The 12,791-nt window shown below is 39.4% G+C and overlaps 1 protein-coding gene across 1 annotated transcript; it reads left to right on the forward strand.

Moving 5' to 3' along the window:
- The first annotated feature begins 8,923 nt into the window (after positions 1-8,923).
- On the forward strand, positions 8,924-10,099 carry LOC122041081 (PRA1 family protein F3-like). Its single transcript, XM_042600648.1, has one exon. The coding sequence runs from the start codon at positions 9,042-9,044 to the stop codon at positions 9,783-9,785; it is 744 nt and encodes a 247-aa protein (XP_042456582.1). The 5' UTR covers positions 8,924-9,041; the 3' UTR covers positions 9,786-10,099.
- Positions 10,100-12,791: the final 2,692 nt, after the last annotated feature.

The raw sequence follows: 12,791 nt of genomic DNA on the forward strand, positions 1-12,791 counted from the left end.
TCAAAAAACTAAAAAAAAAATAAAAAAACCGCACTGTGCGCGTCGCGCACAATATCAATACTCACATATATATATATATATATATATATATATATATATATATATATATATATATATATATATATATATATATATATATATATATATATATATATATATATATATATATACTACTTTTAACTATTTCTAGTCAAGCACTAATATACAAGGACAATATTAATGCTTTGAGACTAGTATGTAGGTCAATTGATGACTTAATCTCATAAGTCATGGATATCAAATATCAAGTTGACGCATGAGTATGTTAGGACCAAAAGTAGCTAGAGGGGGGGGGGGGGGGGAATAGCTCGTCGCGTTCGCTCGGTGCTCGGCGTTGCTTGTTCCTTCAAAGATGTGCAGCGGAAAATACAGAAACAAACACACAACGCTAACACGGTTGGTTTTACTTGGTATCCACCTCACAAGAGGTGACTAATCCAAGGATCCACACCAACACACACACCCTCCACTAAATAAAACTCTCCTTTGTGGTAACTACCAAGGGCGGAGAAGCCATACAATACTCAATACAAGAAGAGAGTGAAAGGATACAAGAAATACAAGCTTACAAGCTTACAATGAGTACAAAACCCTAACCCTAGCTTCTCTTCTTGGCTTTGATCCGCCTCTTGACTTGGAGAGCTTCCAAGATCCTTCAAGAATTGGCGATCCGAGCTGTGTGCTGTGGAGGAGTTGGCGAGAGCTCAGGTGAATCGGAGAAGTACTGATCGCACGCCAACGGCTATAACCAGCGCCAGCGGTCGGATCCCGATCGATCGAATGTTCCCAATCGATCGGGAGGCTTTGGATCGATCCGGATCGATCGGGCGTCCCGTGCTCTGAAGCGCGCTGGATCGATCACGGATCGATCCCGCGCGAAGCGGCCGCGTCCCAATCGATCCAGCGATCGATTGGGACCTCTGATCGATCCACGGATCGATCCGAAGCTCTCTGTTCGTTGGGACAGGTTTGGATCAATCCAGCGATCGATCGAGCCTGGATCGATCCACGGATCGATCCGACGCGGATTTTGTCCAAAACCAAGTCCCAAACATCCCAAACCAACATCCGGTCAACCTTGACTGTTGGTATGTCATGCCTAGCATCTAGTCACTCCCTTGACCTGCTAGGACTCCCTTACCAAGTGTCCGGTCAATCCCTTTGACCCACTTGGACTTTTCTCTGTGCCAAGTATCCGGTCAATCCCTTTGATCTACTTGGACTTTTCTTTCATGCCAAGTATCCATCAATCCTTTGACCTACTTGGACTTCCGAACCGGATGTCCGATCATCCTTGATCCATCTGGATTTTCCTTGCACAGCTTCACTCACGGGACTTTCACCTAGCTTCACTCACTAGGGTTTCCATCGCCTAGCTTCACTCACTAGGACTTTCACGACTTCACTCACGGATTTCCATCGCCTAGCTTCACTCACTAGGACTTCATACTGCCTGCTTCACTCACTTTTCTTACTGGCTTCACTCACCGGGACTTTCATTTTGCCTAACATCCCAGTTAGGACTTCCCAGTCAAGTATCCAGTCAACCTTGACCTACTTGACTCTTCTTCAATGAATATTTTATTGTCAAACATCTAAACTCAAACCAAGACTTAGCTTGGTTACCCAGGTCAACCTTGACCTGAGGGATATTGCACCAACGATCTCCCCCTTTTTGATGTTTGACAATACCACAATAACACTTACAATCCCATATGTAAGTTAGGCTAATCCCATAGCCTCCTTCTTCATGCCACTAGGTAATGAAAGCATAAATTAAGCTCTTCATTCTCCCCCTAAGAGGGCAAACTCCCTCTAGGTAATGAAAGCCTAACTTACTCCCTTTCATGAGTCCTTTCATTCTCCCCCTATGACCTTCCCATAGGTAATGAAGGACTAAGCTTAACCATACATTCTCCCCCTATTGGCACACATCAACCCATCGTTGGACACACATCAACCTATGCTCCAATTCTGGGCACACTTCAACAAATCCATTTGTTGAAGACTCTCCCCCTGAAGAGTTGTTCATCGTTGTTCACAACATCACTCGTTGCGATCAACACGATAATGAAGGTCCCATACCCTTCATTTATCCTTAACTTTTCCCTCAATGTAGACAACTACCCAACCTTGAGCATTATCTACCACTTGAGTGTCCACTTGAAATAATGAGGATATCCACTCCCCATTTCTCCCCATTTCAAGTTTAAATGCTCAACCTTGAGCAAGTTCACAACAGAAGGTTAACCACCTTCCAAGGTTCATGAAAAATAATTTTCATGTCTTTAAAGAGTCCCTCCCCCTAAAGACATGGTGGTAACTTCTGTCATTCCACCAACAATGACTTGGAATCCCTAAAGCATTAGGAAACCCAAATTTAGAAGTTTTGAGGTTCAAATATTCAAAATTTGAAACAACCTCAACCTAAACTTCTACTTAGTCTTCGTTAACCAATCCATCCTTGTTTTCAACATGAAAACACCCTTTGTATGTATACAAATGTATTTAAGGGGTTTGGAATGATTACCTAGACTCAAAGAGGTTCAAGGATGCTGAAATCAGGCCTTCCCAGCCAAAATCAGCAACTTGGATCGATTGGAGTTGGGTTCCAATCGATTGAACCTTTCTGAATCGATCCACGGATCGATTCAGACTCCCTGGATCGATCGGCTGATCGATCCGTGAACGCTCGCGGGAATTGCCGTTTGAATCGATCCATGGATCGATTAGAACTCAATTGATCCATGGATCGATCGAGGACTCTGATAGTTGCTGAAATTCCATTTCAGTCATCAGAAACCCTAGAAAATTCTACAAAATCCAAAAATTATGAAATTTCGTGTAGACATTATTTAGGGCATACTTAATCATGGAAAAATAGCTTTATATGAAAATACATCATATTTTCAAAGATTGACACAAACTTGAAAACTTGCAAAAACTTTAGTGTTTTTCTTCAAGTTTGTGTCTAACTATTCAATGATGATTACTGTCAAAAGATAGCCTTCACCAAGGTTTTCCAAAAACATTTTAAAAACATTTTCAAAACCAATATCCCATCATGTTCCTTGGGCATAATGCACATGACTTGTACATTAGCTTTCCTAATGATGGGAAAACACATAACTATGTGTTTTGATGAACCTAAAACTCAAAAGAATGCACTAAATCAACATCTTGAGTTTTGTTCATCATCCTAACATCTCACTTGTATATAATATGCACTAAAACACATACAAGTCACCTTATAGTCTTTGTGAGATGTAGATTTTGGTTTTTGCCCTAATCTAGGGATCATGCATATTTATCTAGGCATTTTAGAAATGTTAGACATCCACCTAGGATGTCACTTGTCAATAAGTGCCGTTAAATGTCATTTGTCCTTAATTAGAAGGAATTAAACTTAATGCATGATTATGTTATGGCATACATCAACAGAAAATAATTTTCAAAAGAAAATATCCTATTACTACATGATGTATGAATGTCATGACATGGTATTTTTGGATTTTTCATAATAAAACATGAATGCAAAAATAGACATGATGTCATGGCATATGATGGACAAACAATCATGGCAAGGTTTAGCATAAATAAAATATACCTAGATTAACTATCTAAGTATCCTTAAAGTCTTAGCTAAACTTACAACTTAAACCTAGATTGCCCTAAAGTGCTTCAAGAAAATGCCAAAGCCTAAGTTTGCATTTCTTATTCCCTTGATTAATTTATGCCAATTAAAATTAAGCATATTCCTCAAATGTTGGCATATTCCATTTTTCCACAAGAGTAGCACTTTTAAATTAAGGCTCGGATTGCCTTAAATTGCCTAAGAACATACCAAAATCTCAACTTGATAGTTCTTATGAATTTCCCAATATGTGCCATTTAAGATTAAAATCAATTCTTCCACCATTAGACACATTTTACTCTTTCAAAGAGTAAGTAATAATTCCATTTCATTTTCAAAGGTTAACAAAAACCCTGAAAATGCTCCTTGAGTGTCAATTTCCTCAAAGTTGGGTTAACTACCCTTATAATCGGAGTTGACACTCTCTAACCCATCTATGGGGTAGAGAAGATGCTCCTAGGAACCCAACACCTATTGGTGCTCCTTGGATGCTCTAGGTACTCACTAGGGATAACTTCCCTAGATACCTTCCTAGTGACCTTGTTGGGCTTCTTAGAAGCCTTGGTCACATTTTCTAGGTCAACTCTAGGGATAACCTCCCTTGTGACCTTGTTTGTGACTTTCTTAGACTTCTTAGAAGTCTTAGTCACATTTATTGCAAAAATACTCTTAGGGATGACTTCCCTAGCATTTTTGGCTTGACCACTAGACCTAGGGTTTGTTCCATAACTATATGGAACTCTATGGTAAGAGGACACATCCTTCTTAGCCTTTGGTTTGTATCCCAAACCTCTATGGCCATTGGATGGCTTTTGTACCCCTAAACCTAGGTTATGCTCATTTTGCCCTAATAGGATATTTTCCATCCTTTTTAGGGTCTTTTCCATTTTATCAAGCCTTGATCTCAAGACTTGATTTTCTATCACTAAGTCCTTAGTTTTGGGTTTTCATTTGATCCATGAGCATTTTTATTCTTGGGCTTGTATCTATTATCCTTAGTGTTCTTGCCTAGGTTTTTACCTACATTCCTAGCCTTAGGGATAGTAGTTTTGGCATGTAGGGCCACATGCTTTTCCTTAAAGCCCTCATGCTTCCTATTCTTATGGTAAATCGCATTAAAATGATAAAAATTTGACCTAGCATGCTTTTTACCATTTTGCAAAGGAATAAGCTCAATGAAAGTTACCTTCCTTTTTACCTTGGAGGCTCCCCCTTGACTAGTGCCTCCTTGAGCCTTGACCATCTTCTTCCCCTTGGGGCATTGACTTCGGTAATGCCCTTTTTGTTGACACAAGAAGCACACAATGTGCTCCTTGCTCTTCTTTGTCCCGGGGGTGGTCTCCTTGGGCTTCTCCTTGCCCTTTTGTGCCACTTGGCCCTTCTTCTTGGCCAATTTAGGGCATTTTCTCTTGTAGTGCCCACTTTCCCTACACTCAAAACATATTATATGATTTTTATTTTTAATTGAAACATTTATACCTTCTTGTATAGGGATGGCACTTGCTCCTCCATTTGATATTTCTTGAATTTCAGAGGTGGCACCATCTTCTTCTTCTTCACTTGACCCAGATGTAGAAGCTTCTCCTTCTTCTTGATCCGGTGTCACCAAGGATTGCTCCCCCTCAATCCTAGAGGTGGAGGCTTCATCATCTTGAATATGAAACAAGGAGTATGCTCCCTCTTTGTTCCCTTCGTTGCATTCCCTTGAGGATGAAGCTTCTTGGATCTCCTCTTCTTCGGAGGTTGAGCATCTCTCAACCTCGGAGTCCTCCTCTTGGTCTTGATCCAATGAGTCGCCCTCTTTGGATTCTTCATGATCTTGTACAATGGAGGGGATCTCTTCATGAAGCTTGGCCAATTTGCTCCAAAGCTCCTTGGCATCTTCAAACTCTCCAATTTGTTCCAAGATGTTGCTTGACAATAAATTGACCAAAAGCTTGGTCACTTTGTCATTGGCCTCACATCTTTGGATTTGGTCTTTGCTCCACTTGCTCCTTTTGAGTACTTTGCCCTTGGAATTTGTGGGAGCTTCAAAACCTTCCATGAGAGCAAACCATTGCTCTATCTCCATCATAAGAAAATTTTCGATTCTTGATTTCCAAGAATCGAAGCTTGTAGATGAATATGGTGGAGCCACCCTTGTGTCAAATCCAAGTCCATCTTGGAATTGCATCTTGAAGTTGAGCTTGATAAAGTCTTAAACTTGAAGAATTTGCTTCAACTTCTTCACCCTCTAGCTTTTCTTGTTATGCTTGACCCTTCCGGCGATGATTCCGGTGAAGAGCAACCTCGCTCTGATACCACTTGTTAGGACCAAAAGTAGCTAGAGGGGAGGGTGAATAGCTCGTCGCGTTCGCTCGGTGCTCGGCGTTGCTTGTTCCTTCAAAGATGTGCAGCGGAAAATACAGAAACAAACACACAACGCTAACACGGTTGGTTTTACTTGGTATCCACCTCACAAGAGGTGACTAATCCAAGGATCCACACCAACACACACACCCTCCACTAAATAAAACTCTCCTTTGTGGTAACTACCAAGGGCGGAGAAGCCCTACAATACTCAATACAAGAAGAGAGTGAAAGGATACAAGAAATACAAGCTTACAAGCTTACAATGAGTACAAAACCCTAACCCTAGCTTCTCTTCTTGGCTTTGATCCGCCTCTTGACTTGGAGAGCTTCCAAGATCCTTCAAGAACTGGCGATCTGAGCTTTGTGAGCGCTGTGGAGGAGTTGGTGAGAGCTCTGGAGTGAATCGGAGAAGTACTTCCCGCAGCCATCGAACGCCTGCAGCTATAAACGACGCCAACGGTCGGATCCCGATCGATTCGAATGTTCCCAATCGATCGGGGAGGCTTTGGATCGATCCACGGATCGATCCAGCGCTCGCTCGAAAGCGCTGGATCGATCCACGGATCGATCCGGCGCTTATCGCGCCTGGCCAATCGATCCAGCGATCGATTGGGACCTCTGATCGATCCACGGATCGATCCGACCTCTCAATTGGGGAGGGTTTGGATCGATCGATCGATCGAGCTGGATCGATCCACGGATCGATCCGGCGCTGATTTTGTCCAAAACCAAGTCCCAAACATCCCAAACCAACATCCGGTCAACCTTGACCTGTTGGTATGTCATGCCTAGCATCTAGTCACTCTCTTGACCTGCTAGGACTCCCTTACCAAGTGTCCGGTCAATCCCTTTGACCTACTTGGACTTTTCTCTGTGCCAAGTATCCGGTCAATCCCTTTGATCTACTTGGACTTTTCTTTCATGCCAAGTATCCAGTCAATCCTTTGACCTACTTGGACTTCCCAGCACCAGATGTCCGATCATCCTTGATCCATCTGGATTTTCCCTTGCCTGGCTTCACTCACCAGGACTTTCACCTAGCTTCACTCACTAGGGTTTTCCATCTGCCTAGCTTCACTCACTAGGACTTTCACCTGGCTTCACTCACCAGGATTTCCATCTGCCTAGCTTCACTCACTAGGACTTCCTTCTGCCTGGCTTCACTCACCAGGACTTTTCTTTTGCCTGGCTTCACTCACCAGGACTTTCATTTTGCCTAACATCCCAGTTAGGACTTCCCAGTCAAGTATCCAGTCAACCTTGACCTACTTGACTCTTCTTCAATCAATATCTTATTGTCAAACATCTAAACCCAAACCAAGACTTAGCTTGGTTACCCAGGTCAACCTTGACCTGAGGGATATTGCACCAACAGAGTATATATTAAAGAATATGTACTAAATGATCCGCCATGAGAATATTTCATAGATTGTTATATGAGTGTCATAAATATTCTTATAGTGACTATTGATATGAATAATGTTTAGACCTGAAGTCACTATGGTTCCCTATATAAGGAGTTGTGTACTTTGGTATCAACAAACGTCACCCATAATAAGGTGAACTATAAAGTCAATCACTGAGTATGTAATAAGTTATATGGAGGGATACGAGTATTATAGATGAGATCTATCCCTTGTATATGACAATTGACAAAAGTGATATCTGTGGACCCCTTGATTAAGTGGACTGCTAAAAATGTTCAGTTGCTAGATATCACTCATTGTTTATGTATTTAAAATGTTATTTTAGATACATTGCCAATGTTATGAGAACCTATTAGGTCATACACAAATAACATGTTGATTTGAAGATGAGTTTATTTTAATTTGACTAAAATATGATGGATCCTAAAATCATAAGGTTAAGTCTAATCCAAATTTAATTCATTGAGTTAGACTCAAATAAATTCGGATTAGCCTCATTGGATTAATAGATTAGACTCATTGACTTATTAAGTTAATGATTAATCTAATAGACTAAAATCCAGCCCATTAAGAAGATTAATAGAGAATAATTTAATTCATCATTAATGGAAAAGATCAAAATACAAAACCTTGGTATTTATTGAATGAATATAAAAAACGTTTTAAGTGAAATTTTCACATAAAAAAACTTTTTATTTTATTCTTCTTCTTCTTCCCTTGGGCGAGCACCTAGTTGTTACTAGCACAATAAAGATTGTTCTTCTCTGAATTTGAGTTTGTGCGACGAATGTAGAACGTTTTTTTGTGGATATCAAAAAGGTACGATCACTCTAATCGTGTTGAGTTCTGACGAATCAAAATTACTGTCGAAATTATACCGTTCACACAACAAAGATAACCAATCATTCAAACTTTATATATTGTATTTACATGGATCTATGAAAGGATTGAGTTTGTTTGCTATATATATTTATTATTTTTCGTAAAAGATCTCTACAATAATATGTGCATAGGTGATTAATAACACATTATAATAATTATAAACCGTAACTATGGGGAAAAAACTCATTTTGTCTTTTAATCATTTAACGATCGAGAATAAATTGTTCTTATAATTTACTTCACTTTACATAATATGAAATAATTAACAAAGAACCCTAGATGAATATAATCATTCTTTCAACTATGAACCTTAGCTATTATAATATCATTCGAGTTTACTGGTCGGAGGAGATAATTTAGGTGCTAAAAATAGAACGGAGTGTTGTTTTTAAACGATTAATAAAAAAATCCTTTTGAAAATTCGGGATTTTTTTGATTTGTATCTAGATTAAATTATAAAATGTTAATTGTTTAAAGGAACAATCGATTTATAAGATAGAAGTTCAGCTTTACAGTTGGACTGACACGGAAAAAACATCTCAACTATTAAAGAATGGAGCGGGATATTATTTTCATATTGATTTAATTTTTGCCTTTTCTTTATTTACTTTTAAAGAGATAGAGATCGAGGAAGAGGAAGTCAATCGGCAAAACAAGTTCATTCAGCTGTCTTCCCCTTTGCTATTGCCTTCGCATCGAAGAAATTCATGGCCGACGACGCACGAACTCCCAAGATACAGAAGACCTCCTCGCCCTATTCCTACGCACCGATTCCTACCTATCCCCCTCCATCCACCATCTCCTCACCCTCGGTTTCCACCACGGCGACGGAGCCTCCACCACCGCCGCCGACCAGATCGCCACCCTTGACCACTCTAACCCCCGCCGAGCGCACTGCCCAACTGGTCTCCCGCTTCAAGGATCAGGGAAAGGCCCTGATCTCTTCGCAGCGCCCCTGGCCACAGCTCCTCGACTTCACCGCCCTCACCCGCCCTTTCAACGCCGGCGACGCCCTCGTTCGCCTCCAGCGCAACGTCTCGTATTTCCGATCCAATTATATTATCTTCTCCCTTGCCGTCCTTTCCCTCTCCCTCATTTGGCACCTCGGCTCCCTCTTCGCCTTCGTCGCCCTCCTCGCCGCCTGGTTTTTCCTCTACTTCTCCCGCGATCAACCGCTCGTTCTATTTGGCCGTACGATCGACGAAGGAACCGTCCTCGGCGTCCTCTCCGTTGCCACGGTCTTTGCCCTCTTGTTCTCCGATGTGGGATCAACTGTATTCGGGGCAATCTTGGTCGCCTTGGCCATAATCTGTCTACACGCAGTGTTCAGGAAAACGGATGATCTGTTTCTAGACGAGACAGAGGCAACAAGCGGAGGATTGGTTGTGCCTTCCTTCGTGATTCCCGTGCAACAGCAGCAACAGCAACAGTCCTTTGTTCGGATTCTGTGATCACGCTTGAACTGGGGTTTTATTGGCTGTCGGAATGGTATGGATTTTGGATTTTTATGTGGATAATTCAGGTTTTATATTCCTGTATGCCGATTTGGTGATTGTTTATGTTGATTGCTTGGTTTGTGGTGATATATAATGCTCTGTATCAGTACTCGAGCTGCTCATAGTGCATAGTTATCAGATCATGACTTCGTATGACTCTGTTCATTTCTTCACCTGCAAATTTATTGTTGCAGATCATATTATTTGTTTCTATAAATTTGTTGTGTATTTCCTGGTGAAAATATATGGAATTTATATTTTTTGCTTCCCCCCTTTTTCTCATCAACGTGATCTACTCTCATTTAGAAGATTGCTGCATGTCTTCGATTGATATCATGATTTCTGTTCGTGTTAGCTTGGTGGTGAACTTTGCATAGCTGATTCATAACTTATTGAAAGCACGGTTGCATGTATATGATTGAACAATCTGCTATCTTATCATTGATTGATGTTGCTCAAGATTCATAATTCTCTTTTTGGAACTTTGGTGGTTGTTTCGGTTGACTGTACAGCGTTGTGCAACTTCAGTTTCACGCAACGGTCTGTCTACTTGTATCGACAAAAATGATGCTTCTTACTGGAAGCTCATTGATACAAGATAAAAATTTGTGTTTGTTACTCATATTATCACTGGATTTCCTTTCTATAAGATGTTGAGTATGTCCTTGATGGAGTAGGCATAAGAATTGGAAAGTTCTGTTGGGTGTATGTTTGATTTGTTAATGCTTCAAAATTAATCTCATGTTGATTGTGTGAACAACATAATATTTGTATGATCATCTTTAACTTGTGGTTGGGGTAAGTCCTTATCAGTGATGATGGTGAAGTGATGGCAATTTGATGTCAAACATCAAATTAGTTTTGGAAAGGCTTCCTTCATGTTGGAGCTGTCACTCTTATCAATTTTTTTTAATAGCTCATCATTACTCTGCTTTCTTGTTTATATCTTGCTATTGCTTTGTTCTTTAAGTAATTTTCCTTACATACTACATGAAATATATATTTACACTGAAAGCATTGCATCAAACAAACCCATACGTTATCATCATCTTTACAACTAAATGGAAACCGAAACAATGGTTAACAAAGGAGTTGACTTAAATCCAATGCCAAAGCCATGGTGCCTTACTTGTCGCCGGAGAAGCTCCTACAATCGCAGCAGCGGAAGGATCTTCGGCAAGGCAACCTCCAGAGTTCTCTTCTCAATCGAAATGAAGAGAGAAAGGAGAGTCAACAATCACAAGCATGCCCAAATTGATTTTGACTTCCTCTTTTAATAGCTTAGCTCATCTTGCAAGGACCATCCACTATAAATTCTATAATCCGTTAACAATCCATTAATGTTAACAAAATTGATTATTGGATCTACATATTTAATTCACATCCAACAACTTAAACCCTCTAGTATGCATCAAACATTAAATCATTTAATTAGGGTTTAATTTTTTAATGATAATTGTTGTATTGTTAATCGCATATTAGCCCATTAAATGGAGACTTAATCTTTCAATTTCCTACTTGGACTATACATGATATTTTATTCACCATAACACCTTAGTTGATCTCAACATGTCAAAACTTTATGGGTTAAATATCCCTTTAAATAATCTGATACATTAATTCTATTAATACAAGAATAAAAAAGTCAGAATTATTATAACTATAACATATCCAACAATAATCATAGTACTAATTTCATTAATGACATAAATTAAATGTGGATGTGGTATGAAAATGATCTAAAATTATGACCTAAAGTGGGTCTAAATCATTACCGACACTTTAAGCTAAATCACAGTGATAAATTATGATTCAATCTTATGACTCAAAATGGACTCCTACATCATATTTATAAGTACCATGTGCAGAAAGACAATAGTATTTCATGATGTCTTTAAATCAAATAGTCAAAACCTTATACACATGCATAAAATTTAGTACGTACAATATGTCAAAAAATACACGTGCTCATTAATATAGAATATTACACCAAATACGGATTCCTATCAAATGAGTGCTTCATAAAAAGGAAGAATCCCGTATTCAACACATGCTCTGATGAAACACCTTAGGTGACAAGCTCTTGGTGAGAGAATTTGTTAATAGTAGAATTTGTCCTTATATGTTGTATCATTAGTTGAACGTTCTGAACTTATTCTTTAACTGTTAAAAATTTTATATCGATGTGTTTAAACTTCGATGAACTCTGATTATTTTTGAAATATAATTTTGTAGTTTTATTATCACAATTAATCATCAATGACTTATGAATGCCCTCGATGATCTATAATCTTGTGATAAGGTTGCTGTGTTACTATCCCGTAGTTGGACACTTTATAGAAGACTATAAATGTCGTCTCCATAGTAGAATTGACTATTAGTGTTTGTTTAACGTTTTTCCATGATATAACCCTCCTGATAGCATGAAGACATAATCTGAGGTAGACTACTTACTATTTAAGCATCTAGTAAAATTGGAGTATGAATATCCAAGGATATCCAAATGACCTGATCTCTGATATGTGAGTATGTAATTTTTAGTTCTTTGCAAATATCACAACCTTCTTTATAGTTTTCCAATGTTTTGGTCCAGGTTACTCAAATATCTATCTAACATCCCTATAATGTACATAAGATCTGAACACATACATAATTGAGCATGTTTCAAACTCCTTACCGTTGATGCATAAGAGAACCCAGACACCCGCAGTTCGAGCCTCAACTATGGTGAATTTGTAGGAATATTTCCTCCAAATGAACCTTGCAACTAAAGGATGTTGTGCTCCTGGGTTGCCCGCTGTGAGCGCTTCCCGATTTACCCTAGTGGCCGATGGGAAACTTCCATGGGGTCGGGCTGGTCACCCCAGGTTCGACGTTACTTAGCTTTGTCTCATAAGTAATTTTGTGCATTTCTTTTATTTTAATTCATGGGAGTATTGTCCTTGCTATGCTCATATATCA

Source organism: Zingiber officinale, chromosome 2A (genome assembly GCF_018446385.1).
Source record: "Zingiber officinale cultivar Zhangliang chromosome 2A, Zo_v1.1, whole genome shotgun sequence".
NCBI classification, from domain to species: Eukaryota; Viridiplantae; Streptophyta; class Magnoliopsida; order Zingiberales; family Zingiberaceae; genus Zingiber; species Zingiber officinale.

What these genes read in the sequence shown, in the direction of transcription:
- LOC122041081 (XM_042600648.1), top strand. Translation starts at nt 9,042, where the DNA reads ATGGCCGACGACGCACGAACTCCCAAGATACAGAAGACCTCCTCGCCC.